The sequence below is a fragment of the Pongo pygmaeus genome, chromosome 23 (genome assembly GCF_028885625.2).
Source record: "Pongo pygmaeus isolate AG05252 chromosome 23, NHGRI_mPonPyg2-v2.0_pri, whole genome shotgun sequence".
Lineage (NCBI taxonomy): Eukaryota > Metazoa > Chordata > Mammalia > Primates > Hominidae > Pongo > Pongo pygmaeus.
Genome location: NC_085931.1, coordinates 38,735,604 through 38,750,276, shown reverse-complemented (window position 1 = coordinate 38,750,276; position 14,673 = coordinate 38,735,604). Strand labels below are relative to the sequence as shown.

The window sequence follows — 14,673 nt, the reverse complement described above, 5'->3', positions numbered from 1 at the left end:
TTTCCCGTTTGTTTGTTAACGAGTAACATTTTCTATTTGTAATGGGCCTGTGGATGAGTTTTGCCCCTTTATATGTTGGGATTGTTTCTGATTATCATATGCTTGCACAAGCTTCTCATATATTAATCATGTATTGAACGTTTATCTTCCTCTGAATATACTTGAGGCAAGTGACATTCATCTCCCGTACCTACAAAATTTTATACTTGGATACGCTTTAATTTCTCATTTTCTGCATGGGTCCTTTACATTGTCATTTTTCTTCAGGTCTGTTCTGTAAAATGTATTCAGACTTTTATTCAGAGGTATCTCCTTATTCTGGGGCCTTTTGCATTAAGAAACAGTATAATGTCATCTAACTCTAAGAACTACATTGTATTAACGTGCGGGATGAATAGCTGTTGACTCTTAGGTTTCACATTGGGGTAGTAGATCAGAAGTTCTTAAGAAATAATTGCTTCTATTTAAAAAAAAAAAACAAACCACACACACACACAAAACCTTTTATACAGTTAACTTTTTTGTTTTTCCTTGTGAAACAAGGTCTTGCTCTGTTGCCCAGGCTAGAGTGCAGTGGTGTGATCTCAGCTTGCTGCAACCTCTATCTCCCAGGTTTAAGTGATCCTTCCACCTCAGCCTCCTGAATAGTTGGGGCTATAGGCATGTGCCACCATGCCTGGCTAATTTTATATTTTTTGTAGAGACAGGGTTTCACCATGTTGTCCAGGCTAGTCTCAAACTCCTGGGCTCAAGCGATCCTCCTGCCTCAGCCTCTCAAAATGCTAGGATTACAGGCATGAGCCACCATACCCAGCTAAATATTCTTAATCATTTTTATTTAAAATGTAAAAAATTATGTGTTCATTTCTACTGGATTACTTTAGGATTGAAATAAACTAGTTCATCAGACTTAGAACGTGGTCACCTTTGATTGCCATACTCCTTCAAGCAGTTTGATAGATACCAAGAAAGAATTGATGGTGCTGTTAAATATATCTAGTATATCTCTTCTCCCAGCAAAGTTCCTGCATTCGTGAGGATGATTGCTCCCGAGGGCTCCTTGGTGTTTCATGAGAAAGCCTGGAATGCGTACCCCTACTGTAGAACAAGTAAGCCTGGCCCCCAGCAGCCATTGTACCCCTCCACCCTGAGAATGAAAGGGATTCCCAGTACCATTGTCTTTGAGAAGGGTTACACTGAGCAAGGTCTTCCTTGGGTTCTTGGATAGTCACTGCTAGAATGATGGCAGAGGAAGGGCTGCATTGGGTTCTTCCCCTCAGAACTTTGTGACAGGCATAAGTTCATTCCCACATGGCAGCCACTTTGGAGTCCTAGCTGACTATGCTGGCTCCAGGGGTAAGCCAAAAGAAAGGTCGTTTACACTCAGAAGGGTGTTTTGGTGCGTTTCAACAGTATTTTACTTAAATTGCTACATAATAGAGGAGGAATAGGACAGAGTTCTGAAACAGCATCCTATCATTTGCTAAATTGACCTTATAAATAATGTTTTGCTTTTGTGACATTATTATTCTTTTTAGCATTATTTTTAAAATTAGATTATTCTTCATATTTTATTTGTACTCCATAATCTAATGTACTGTGTAGTGTCACTTGTGTAGAAACAGTTTTGCAGACATAAATTACCAAATAAATGTTCTGTTTTCAGATAGTTTAGTCTTTGTGACATTAAGTATTGGGACAGATTGTTTTGACTCCAATTAATATTCTGAAATTTTTCTCCTTTCATTACCTACCTCTCCATTATGCCTCAGTTGTAACGGTGAGTAAAACTGTTTTTGTGTCTCATACTTTCTTTATCTTTAAACTTTGTTTTACACAGTAATTATTTTCAACCATTCTTTGCTAACTGCCCCTCACTGCATGGTTCCTTCCTGTGTCCCGCCAACCAGCCCCCATACTCTACCACATGTTCCCAGTGTTCATGGGCCCTTTCCACCCTTGTCTCAAAATTTCCCTATTGATTCTATTTTGCTTTTGTTACTCCCTTCAAACGCCATATTTGTTTATCAGACCTCACAGCTTCTTTATTAGCCCAGTATGCCGCGTGGCAAGTAGAATTGTTTATTTAAAAGCATGCAGCATTTGGTTTGCCTGACAAGTCTATAAAAATCGGTAGCTAATGATTCTTTGTCACTTGAGGATCAGTCTCCTTGTAGAGTCAAAGCATGGATGCCTATACTGGGAAAAGCTCCCTCAGACGTGGGCACCAAGGAACAGGTAGAAGATCACTGTCATTTTCCTGTTGTGTTTTCTGCAGAATGAATATATGAAAGATGATTTCTTCATTAAAATCGAAACATGGCACAAACCAGACTTGGGAACATTAGAAAATGTAAGTTTCAACTCTGCACTTTTAGTACAGAAGCCCCTGGAAACGAGAATACTATATGTAGTTCACTTTGTCATCATCAAAGTAATGTCACCTGTGTTAGACTAGTATCTGACCGCACCAAGCTGTGTCAAATTGAGATGAGGTGGGCAAGCAGCCAGAAACCAAATGGGCTTTCCCTGTCAGTCCCCTTTCCTTGACACTTTGGTAAAGTTGCTGTTTTGATCAGCAACTCTTTTTATCCGAGACAAGGAGAGCATGAGTAAACAAAATTCACAGATAATCCCCAGCCCAATTTTAGCCATTAGTTTTGCTAATTAGATTGCTTTTATATCTGAGTGTTTGTCAGAGCTGCTCTGCATAGCAGGATTGATTCCTTTAATTTTTACCTCCTGTCTGCTTTGCTAGGGTATGGGCTCATGTTAGAGAAATGGCCAAAAGGCAGGAGGGATAAAGTACTTGAATAACTTAGAAAAATGTTGAAAAGCTGTTGACTTATATAAGTTGGTTCACATTTATCTCTTTAAGATTCAAGAACATCTTTGAGTTAGGACTTAAAAAAATGTAATCATTAACTTTTGACAAGGTTTGTCGTGGAACTTGGGAAGTCCTGTTGTATAGGTTGATGCCCTTGGTCTAGGGGTTCTCAAAAGTGTGGTCTTTGGATGGGCCAGCAGCAGCACAGTATCTGAGGACTTGTTTGAAATGCAAATACTCTGACCTCACCCAAGAACCAGAATCTCTAGGGGTGGGACTCAGCAGTTTCTGTTTTCTGGTGCGCATTCATTCCAGGAGAGTAGGTTAATGATTGTGGCAGATTGTGTTTTTACTGTTCTATTACTGTGCTCTTATGTTATTGATGCCAGTTAATAGAACTTTGAATTTTAATATGTAGTATTTGACTTGAGTTTTCTTTCAAGTGATCATTTGACATTTTATGTTGTTTTTCTTTTTGTTTTTTTTTTTGAGACAGAGTCTTACTTTGTTGCCCAGGCTGGGGTGCAATCATGCGCTGTCTGCTCAGTGCAACCTCTGGTTCCTGGGTTCAAGCGATTCTCCTGCCTCAGCCTCCCAAGTAGCTGGGACTGCAGGCATGCACCACCATGCCTGGCTAACTTTTGTGTTTTCAGTAGAGATGGAGTTTCACCATGTTGGCCAGGCTGGTCTTGAACTCCTGACCTCAGGTAATCTGCTTGCCTCAGCCTCCCAAAGTGCTGGGATTACAGGTGTGAGCCACTGCACCCGGCCTTTATGTTGTTTTTCATAGTAATCCTCTGTAATTTATAATCTAGATAAGATTATTTGGTGTGCATTAATCTGTATGACTTAATCTGATATTTTCAGCTTTTAAACGGGCATATCTTTGGCAGTTTTCAAACAATTCCTAATTAGTTCATAGATGGCATTTCAGAAATAAATGATTGATCAACATGCAGTAGAGAGGAGTTGGCATCATACTGAAACTGAATAGCTTTAGGATAATCAAATTTTGGAGAGATTTTAGACCATACAGTGCATCATTTGAATTCTTCTTGTAATGTCACCTTATGTTTGTATAGGACTTTGTTGGTTACAAAGGTTATAAGTACTTTGTTGTGTATCATTTGGGTTAAACATAGGTCTCGTATATTTAGTTACATAAATCATCTGTGAGGACTGTCAGAAGATAATATTGACAGGTTTCTATTCATTTGGCAGCATCCTCATTCTCTCCTTCCTTATTTGGAGTTATAAGTGGTAATAAAAGACTTCTAGATCCTGCAAAATGTCAGACAGCTAATATAATGAAATAATAATTTGGGTCTTTTAATTCCCTATAATGTACCCTGAGAGACTCCAGATAAAGATTATATGTGTAAGCATAATAGAATAATCTACAGTTTGTTTTGTTTCTTTTCTCTTTGTCATTGGTAGGTACATGGTTTAGATCCAAACACATGGAAAACTGTTGAAATTGTCCATATAGATATTGCAGATAGAAGTCAAGTTGAACCAGCAGTAAGTATTACTCAATGACATTTAACCTGTTCCCTTTTACAGTTAAAAATTATTTTCTACTATCACATTTGGGATTAAGTTAAAAAAATTATTTCCTTTCTTTCTTGTACAGCCTACATTTCTATGCCGAAATGAGCTTGGAGTGTAGTCTAGTACATCTGTGCAGCAAAGAGACCAGAGTGAGAGAGAAGGCGATTTGTTTTCTGTGTAGATTTTGGCTTTGTGCAAGTGATCCCTTTAAGAAATCCCAGTATACCTGGGAAATGTAGGTTGTTTTCATTGAAAAACAAAACAAAACACATTGTTTACAAAATAATTCTCCCTCGAGCTAGGTCCCTTTTACTTTTCAAATGTGATTAAGAAAGGAAAAATTTAATTTGCATACAAGTATTTAGTAACTCAGCTACAGTTGTTATTTGTGGAAAATGGTTGGTGTAGAGTATCTTTTTAAAAATGTTCTTTTAGATTCCAGAAGTAGGTATAGAGTATTTTAATTTAACAGTTGTTTAGCTTTCTATTTTGAATCCTATTAAGATGTAAATATTTCTACTCCTGGCTTTTGACTTAATAAAAAAATTTCTTTTTCACAAGTAAAGATGCTTATTCCTCATGCCAGATTAAGACTCAAGATAAAGATTATATATGTAAGCATAATAGAATAATCTTAGGCTGGACACAGTGGCTTCCACTTGTAATCCCAACACTTTGGAAGGCCAAGGAGGGAGGATTACTTGAGCACAGGAGCTTGAGACCAGCCTGGACAACATAGTGGGATCCTGTCTCTAAAAAGAAAAAAACGATTAGCTGGGCGTGGTGGCATGTGCCTGTAATTCCAGCTACATGAGGAGGCTTAGACAGGAGGATTGCCTGAGTCCAGAAATTTGAGGTTGCAGTGAGCCGTGATTGTACCACTGCACCCCAGCCAGGGTGACAGAGCGAGATCCTGTCTCAAAAAAAAAAAAAAAAAAAAAAAGGCTGGACACGGTGGCTCACGCCTGTAATCCCAGCACTTTGGGAGGGCAAGGCAGGAAGATCACGAGGTCAGGAGATCGAAACCATCTTGGCTAACATGTTGAAACCCCTTCTCTACTAAAAATACAAAAAATTAGCCGGTATGGTGGCGGGCGCCTATAGTCCCAGCTACTCAGGAGGCTGAGGCAGGAGAATGGCATGAGCCCGGGAGGCGGAGCTTGCAGTGAGCCGAGATTGCGCCACTGCACTCCAGCCTGGACAACAGAGCGAGACTCCATCTCAAAAAAAAAAAAAAGAAAGAAAAAAACAGACCACTGTCTCATCTTGCCAAAGTTTGTGAATATTAATGTGGTTCTTACTTGATAATGTGCTAAGTGCTGCTTTGGTTTTACACAGCACGTGTAAATACAAGCACTGGTCCTCTTCCTCTAATCTAGAGAGCTATAAGCTTTGGAATAAGAGTGGTACCCTTTGTTTTGTCATGGTCAAGCACGGTGTGTTCGGTAGGCATCCCCTTCCATTTCTATTTTTGGTGCTTATTCCCTGAACTTGAGCAGTGTTGTAAGTGAAACAGAAATAAGTCAAACACTAAATGTCTGGTTTTGCTGTTGAAATTTAAAGGTAATCTTGCCTAAACAAAGGTCCCCGACCTTTTCTCAGATGTCGCTGGGGTTGAGACTGCCAGCAGTGACCCAGTGCCAGGCTGGGCCAACTCTGCTAGGGCCCCCTTCCTGCTTAGAAGTGTGAGCACTGATAAAGGACTTTTGTTCTAGAAGTTCTTAAATTTTAGTTTTGATGTGATTTGAAATTGTTTCAATTTTAGGGATATTTCCACCTCTGAAATTATATAGGGAGTTTTTCAGTCTGTAGAAATGAAATGATGTCTCTGTTATGCCCTTTTATTTCTCTTGGTATTGTTTACAGCTAAGATTTACTATATGTGAAAGAATGATGGGAAGAGAAGTAATTGGGAGTAATGAGTGAGTCAGTTAATGACTAGGTCAGGACAGCTTACAAGCCTGGAGCTGCCCATCACTAAAATACCAAGCAACAGTATGCCACACCAGGATCGGGTGCCCTGGGGAAGGCATTCCCATTATGTTGTTGGTGTTTGAAAATGCTATAATGACCAAACAAAATGGCTCGACTGACTCAGACTTATGGTCCATAGGTTTTCAGTCTACGTTGTTCACCAGCAGAGTACAAGATACCTTTGGTTTTGCTGGAGGCATAAAAATTCTTTGTTCCTGTCCTCAGGCGAAAATGGGCAGTGTTTACAGGCATGAATGCTGGTGGAAAGAGCAGTGTAAGGGCAGATTGATTGCACAAGAACTGTGGAGGCCCTGGTTCCCATCCCCTCCACCTCAGCACAGACTTCAGAGAGGAGAGGAGGCACTGGATGCATGACAGCAGCACTTGAGATAGGTGCTCCAGGTGGAAGGCACCACACATGCAAAGGCTGAGTAGGTAGTTCTCTGTGTGAAAATGATCGTGATGTTTGGGGTGGATAGCTAGTGAAAAAGACTGGATTGAGCCCAAGTGAGGAGGATCTGTGTTTAGTCAAAGCATGGAGCTTTGACTAAAAACATACATTCTGAAACTAGGCGGGCTTCAGATTTCCATTCTGAGGCTCTGCCACCTACTGGCTATTTAATCTTGGACAGGTTGGTTAGCCTCTCTTTGCCTGTATTATCTTGTGTGAAATGAGAGTAATTATAGGATTAAATGTGAGCACTTAAGAGTATATTAGTCTGTTTCATACTCCTGTAAAGATACTACCCACGACTGGGTAATTTATAATGGAAAGAGGTTTAATTCACTCACAGTTCTGCATGGCTGGGGAGGCCTTGGGAAACTTACAGTCATGGTGGAAAGGGAATCAGGCACGTTTTACATGGCGGCAGGAGAGAGAGGAGGAGGGAGGAGGAACTCCTAAACAGATCTTGTGAGAACTCACCATCACCAGAACAGCATGGGGGAAACTGCCCCCATGATCCAGTCACCTCCCTTCCTTGACACATGGGGATTACAGGTCCCTCCCTTGACATGTGTTAATTACAATTTGAGATGAGATTTGGGTGGTAACACAGAGCCAGATCTTATCATACAGCCAGTGTGTAGTTCAGTAAATGCTAGCTATAATTATCATTATTATTAGCTCCAGTTGTACAAGAGTTCCGAGAGTCTGTGGTCACACCAGGCATTGTTTGGGGACTAACCACAACCTGCGTATATGTGGCTTTTTGATGTTCATAGCTCCTAATTTCCCATTATGTTTTAGAGATTAGTAAGATATAAATTTATTTTAAAGTTTATTGAATTTGCAGGAACTATTTTTTATTGGGATAAAATACACATAACCTAAATTTTACCCTTTTAGCCATTTTTAAATGTACAATTCAGTGGCATTTGGTACATTAACAGGGTCCTGCAACCATCACCACTGTCTAGCTGCAAAACGTTTTCATCACCCCAAGAGGACACCCTGTACTCATGAACAGTCATTCCCTGATTATCCTTCCCCCTAACCTCTGGCAACTGCTAACCTGTTTTCTGTCTCTTGGGATTTGCCTATTCTGGATATTTCATATAAATAGAATCATGCAACGCACAGCCTCCTCGTGGCTGGCTTCTTTCTTATACTTTGCATTGATTTACAAGATTCATCTTCGTAGTGTGTGTCAGTACTTCATTCCTTTCTATGGCTGAATAATATTCCAGTGTATGGATAGACCACATTTTGTTCATGCATTCATCTGTTTTTTGTTTTGTTTTTGAGACAGAGTCTCGCTCTGTCGCCCAGGCTGGAGTGCAGTGGCGCGATCTCGGCTCACTGCAAGCTCCGCTTCCGGGGTTCACGCCATTCTCCTGCCTCAGCCTCCCGAGTAGCTGGGACTACAGGTGTCCACCACCACGCCCAGCTAATTTTTTGTATTTTTAGTAGAGACAGGGTTTCGCCATGTTAGCCAGGATGGTCTCGATCTCCTCACCTTGTGATCCTCCTGCTTCAGCCTCCCAAAGTGCTGGGATTACAGGCATGATCCACCGCGCCCAGCTTCATACGTTTGTCTGTTGATGGACATTTGGGTTTTTTCTACCTCTTGGCTGTTGTGACTAGTGCTACTGTAGACCTTTGTGTCACAGGAGCTTTTTGTCTAATGTGCTCTCTTGGGGATAATTAAAGAACTGTTACGTAAGGATTATCAGAGCTTTTGATGTGAAAAAAAAAAATAATTCCAGTATGCATATTTCTCTGTTACAAAAAGAAAGGGAAAGGAACTTTTTGGTGGCAAAGGTGCCCTTGACAGTTTTTAAGCCTGGAGCAGAGCATTGAGCTTCTAGGGTTGGGATGGAGGGTGTGGGGGTGGGCGGTGTTGAAGGCAGGTATGGGTGGTGGCAGGAGAGCTAGGACCAGACCCCCATTTCAGGGAGGAGGTGACTGTGAAATCCAGTGGTGCAGGGACCCTGGGTCTCCTCTTCTGCACATCCTTGTCTGTCCACTTTCACAGGCATTGACAGCTGCCTCTACACTCTATCCCTTTAATTTCCGCCCCATTGTTTGGGCCTTGACTAGTTAGTGTTTTAGGATTAGCTTCTATCCCAAACACCTGGACCACCTGGAGGTCACTACTTCTTACCAGATCCAATTTGGTTTTCTGTTAATTTGTTCATTTCATTCTGCCCTTTTAGGTAATTTTGTCACTTGAATAGTCTACAGTGTAGAGAAAAGGCACAACACATTTGCTATTCTAAAATGGTAATGTCGTAGCAATCAATAGTACTGAATGCCTGTGCAGTGTGTACCAGTGCTGTGCATGCAGCACTGTGGTAGCTGTCGATTTGTATAGCACCCACAAGAGACTTACAGTCTTAGCAAGAGAAGCCCAGTACAGTGAAGTAGTTAACAAGTGGCAGAGGCTTATAGCATGGTCCAAAGTGCTGTAGGATTTCAGAGAAGAGAACAGACGATCTCTAAGAATGCAAAGCTGAAAAGGCTGAAGGGAAGACTCCTGACATGAGGATGTGTAGAGTTTTGATGAGTGGAACAGTCATTACACTTTTTCCTCTTACACTTGTTGCTCTGACACATTATACGTTTATTTCTTCATTTTTCTCTCTCCCTTCCAAGTAGAAATTAAACCTGAGAGGGAAGAGTCTTTGTAACCTTAGCCCATGTCTCCCCAGATCCTGTAACACTGTCTGAAATATAGTAGGTACTCAGTGAATTCCTGTTAATAAATGAATCATAGGCAAGCAGAATAGAAATGAAGGTACAGGTGTACCATCTGACATTGAATTGGAGTAGTTTTTCGAGCTGAAGGGAACCTTAGCTACCTAGGCCTCCTTGCATTTAGACTGTGCTTCACATAATCCTAAGAGTTTCTTGCCCCCCTCCTCCCTCAGGTTATCATGATGGAGCGACTAGAATAAGGGGCTGAGTTCCTTCCTGTTCCCTCTGCCAGCACGGTTGTGCTTACTTGTCGTTAGTCTTGACTGTAAGATTTACTTTGAACACACAGTTCTGCAGCTACAGAAAGTTTGGTTTCAGGGCTAACCTCCTGAAGCCCAGGTAAGCTAGTATTTCTCATGATCACTTAGCTAATGCCTAAAGTGGAAATCCCAATTCTCAGATCACCTGACTGATTCTTCCCTAGCTCAGGCCTTGCCAGGGCAGTCACTCTTCGAGCTGCCACTTGAGCATTGTCTTCCTCTCGTCACACTGCTGTGCCATGGACCATACCCTGTGCTTTCCTGTTCCAACACACTGCTTGTTCTCACCTCCTTTCTGGGACTCCTTTCTCTCTGTCCAAAGTTGACATGTCCTTCAGGATCTAGGTAGGTCAGAGCTTGCCTCCTCCAGGGAGATTTCTTTCAAGTTGAAATCAGTCTTCCTCTCTGCTGAATTTCAGAAGCTTTTGCTCATTTCATTGGTGTGTTTTGTTCTCTTTGTTTAGCAACCTGTTCCCTTTTTACAGAGTAGGCCCTTCATAAATATCGGTCAGATGAACCTGATGAGCTTGAGAATAATGACGAAACTAAACACTATGAGCCAAGAGTTTGTACTGGAATACAAAATCAAATTTGATGTCCTTTTGATAACACCTGGGTTGGCAAGGGATGAGGAAGCAGGCACTCCCATACATTTTCTGTGGGAATATAAATTGGTGGAACTGGTGCTAGTCTAGCAGAATTACAAGTGTACATAGCCTGTTGACCCAGCAAAATTCTGCTTCTAGGAATTGACTCTACCCACTGAAAAGTGACAGGTGTATAAACCTAAGTTCAGAAGTCTAAGCGTTTCTTTATCAATCGGGAACTGATTAAAAACATTATAGCACACTCATATGATGGAGTTCAGTGCGATCATTAAAAAGGAGTGAGCTCTATTTGTACTGATGGAGGTTGTCTTTTCAAGACAACCTGGAGGGAGAAAGACAAAGAAGTATGTGTAGTATGCTTCCATTTGTTATATTAAAAGGGAGAAAAATAGTTTGCTTAGTTATGTATGGACTATCAAGAAGAATGCATAAGATGCTGTTAATAGTGATTTCCCTTAGGACAGGAATGGGATGGAAGAGTTGAGGTCTGACAGAGATGTGTGCAGTGGATCAGGGGATAAATTCCTCTCACCCACTGTATGGTTTCTGTTGCTGCATAACAGGTCACTACATATTTAGTGGCTGGGTAATGTGACTGATTAGTTTGATTAATTAAGGGAATGGCCTCCATTACCTTTGCCACAGTCTGTGGCTTAGAAGCAGGTTAGCGGTTCTGCTTGCACTTAACGGGAAGGAATTATATGAGGGTGACTTATGGCGGGGAGGGGTTCACTTTAGGATGCATCTGCCATACCAGCAGTCAATGTTTAGTGCCTAAAACTTGCTCCGTAAGGATTGGAGTGACACTAGAATTGAGAGCTTAGTAACTATGAATAGGCCAGCAAGTGGGTGTGGGATTGAGTGGGGGTGGGGCTGCACCCGATGGATTGGGTCGCCTGTTAGACCTGGGGAGGTGGGTTGGGTGGGGATATTGGAGCAGAATCTCCTTCCTAGATTTGCTGAGTCTGTCTTGTTCTAGGGACCAGAGGACAGCTTGTGGAGGCTCAGGTTAGGTGGGGAATGGTTAATGGCCAGATCCAGAGCCTACCCCTTCAGTCAGCCCCAGCTCTTACCCTGCAGCTCAGCTGGGAGCCTGACTCTCTTGCTTTGTAAACAGGGAATGATCCCCTTTCATGAGACCACCATCATGTCTGGGCCTGTACTAGGAGGCAGTAGCTAGAACCTGCGTTTTTCTCAACACTATTTTTATGACCAAAGGGCAGCACCTTCTGAATGGGAGATCATGTGACTACTGGGAATGCATGTTCCTCTAATGCGCCTCTGTTTGGTGGTAACACCTCATATGCAGAATCTGGTTACCTATGCAGTTGTGACTATCCAGAAGTCAGGTAAATCACTGTCTATAGTCTTACCCAGTTTAAAAGTTCATGATATGACCTTTTCTCCCTTAAATGAATGTGTTGGTGGTGATTTGGAAAAAGAAAATTAGGAAGACCTGAAGGTATAGTGATCCTCAACGTTCGTACTTGTGGCACCTTGACTCCTGGAGATTTTTGTCTCAGTCGGATTTAATCAGTGATTTTTCATTCTGTATTTAATGACCTCTGGTTTTTCTTGAGTGAGCTAATTTAAAAAAAAAAACAAGTTAAATGGTTGAGTTTCTTTCATATTACTTGCTTTTAAAAAGAAAGAAAACAACTGCATTATTAAATTTGAGTGATCGGTAGGCAAGTCCTCAGAGTCAGGACAAACATGAAATAGTTGGGAGTACAAGAAACCAAGAATTTGAAACTCCACCTGGTGGGGGCTTTCTGTCACTGCAGGTGGATTTAATACAAATGCAGCCCCAAATATTTTAATTCAGAGTGATTGTTGATTACTCTTAAGATTTAACTCTCTCAGCTAGGTTGTCAGGTGGCTTGTATACCACTCTTGTAGATTTGCTGTCTTTGGTAGTGTTTATGAACTATACTTCACCATGCAGAGAAGAGATGGGATTTGACTCATGGCGTAACTGAATACTTGAGTGGGTACTTTGACATGTTTACATAATTGGAGGGTGACATTGTCACAATAACTCTAGGAACAAGGATTTGTTTTAAAAATCTGTCAGTGTGACCCAGGGTCACAGGGTAGTTTGCTACAGAAATCATATGTATTTAAATATATGGGTCATTAGGACTTTTTGTTGATGACTTGTGGGAAGTCTATATATGACTATTGCTTTAGCCACTGTTCTCTGTAATTTTCTAGAAGCGACATCACTTCCTGATGAAACAAGCCAAGTAGTCTGGGATTTCTGCATAATGTCCTCACTTAGTATCTTTTGTCCCTTCAGAATGTACCTACCATAGGAAATGGATTTCCTGTTTCAAGAGAAAGTGACATTGTAGTGAAGTGTCATTAACGTGTTATGTCCTTTAAGAGGGAAGCGTCCGTCTGCCAGTCATCCCAGCGGTCACAGAGTACACCATGCTCCAGCAGGACACACCTCACACCCTCTCCGTCCTCAGAGCCCCTTGTTTTAAACCCAGGCATCACTTCTAAAAGTCTTCCTCAGTAAGCTAGATGCCTCTTGGCGGTCAGGATTGTACTGTACTCATCATTTCTGTTTCCAGGACCTAGCAAGATGCTGGATGCATGGCGTGGAGTAAGCTCTTCCGTAAAGGTTTGGTAGATCAGAGAGAATTTGCAAATGTTTTTTCTGTCTAGTATTATAAAAAAGAAGAAGAAAAGGCTTTTTGGAGGAGTTGAAGTTTTTATTGTTCAAATAGTAAATGAAAAAATAAAATGCTACTTTAATTCCTTCTTTAGTAATTCTAGATAAGATATATATTATATGCCTTAAATTCTAAAAATTTTGGCCAGATACAGTGGCTCATGCCTGCAATTCCAGCATTTCGAGAGGCTGAGGCAGGAGGATTGCTTGAGTTCAGGAGTTCGAGGCTGCAGTGAGCTATGATCATGCCACTGTACTCCAGCCTGGGCAACAGAGACTGTCTCAAGAAAATAAAATTTCTGAGTGTTGTTTCTAAATGAGCAAATACCTTTTTGGTCAGATTAAAAAGTGTTTTGGTTAGATCAAATTGTAGTAAGAGCCAGGAGTATCCAGCATAAAACACCACAGTGTAAGTTTTAAAGTTTTTTAATTTCTAAAGTTGTCACTGATACACAACCACAGTAAAAAGTTTAGGATTCCTTAAATGTCCTGATGAGATGCACATGCATATCTTCAGCACATTTCTAAAATATACACAAATGAGTCAGTTGACATCTGCTTCTGCTTTTTTTTTTTTTTTTTTTAAGGTATAAATTTGAATCTGGCTCTTTTTAATCATCTCCAGCACTTTGTCTAAGTAGCTTTCCATGATTTGTATACAAAAGTCACTTCCCGGGAGAGGAAGACTCTTTAAAGTGTAAGCTGACGTATACACACGATTAACATCAGAGAGACCTTCGTTTTTGGAAGTAATTTGAAAGAAAATGAGCATGGTTTAGAAAAAAAGAGAAATTGGAACCACATTTTTAGATATTTATGTATAACAAGAAAGGATTGTATCAGCCTTCCTCTATAGTACATACTATGTGACTTTATTTGTACAATTTTCAAGGTACTTTTTAAGTAGAAACAATGTTTAATCCAAAATTTTAAGGCTTACGTACCTAAAAGTGATGCACCTTAACATCTGAGTGTTTTTTACATGTTAATAATAAGGAAATATTAATGATATGAAAGCATTAAATTGTTTGAGAGATGTAGTTTAAAAATCAGGATCCATTTAATGTTGAAGCAAATTTAAAGAGAGAATGAAATTTTTCCCCTCGTCTTTCAGCATGTTTGAGTGTAATGCTTCAGTTCATGGTGAAATTTTTCCTAAATGAGATGGTTCAAGATCAAGCATTAGCATTGTGTGACCACAGTGCCATGACCATGGCTTTTCAGCATCACGAAGGATGATGTTCTTGAAAGGAAGAGACATAGCTAGAAACCCGTGTGCCATATTGGTTTTGGGTCACAGAATGTGCAGGGTGTGCTCTGATTGATAGGGAACTTCCCTGCAGAGTAGGAGGGACCCCTGTTTTGTGGGCTACGCAGTAAGTTTGTTGTGCTCCTAAGATAAAGCTCAGATTTCATTCATATCACGTTCATCTTTTTGTCCTATTTAACTTCACCCTAGTTGTTACTCTCATGTGCGTCTTCCTTATCTGCCCATGAATATAATTTCCACTGTCATATTTACCCACAATCTCCATCCTTTTTTCTGGTACCTTTCCTCATTTGCAGATGTCCCC

General features: G+C 40.8%; 1 protein-coding gene across 2 annotated transcripts in view; it reads left to right on the top strand.

The window, feature by feature from the left end:
- The window catches only part of PITPNB (phosphatidylinositol transfer protein beta), a 67,601-nt gene that overhangs the window by 20,374 nt on the left and 32,554 nt on the right, over positions 1 to 14,673 (top strand). For both annotated transcript variants that reach the window (XM_063662671.1, XM_063662672.1), the window contains exons 4-5: positions 1,018 to 2,353; positions 4,265 to 4,348. In XM_063662671.1, coding sequence (XP_063518741.1) covers positions 2,288 to 2,353; positions 4,265 to 4,348 — 150 coding nt within the window. In that variant the 5' untranslated portion in view covers positions 1,018 to 2,287. The remainder of the gene's footprint in view (positions 1 to 1,017; positions 2,354 to 4,264; positions 4,349 to 14,673) is intronic.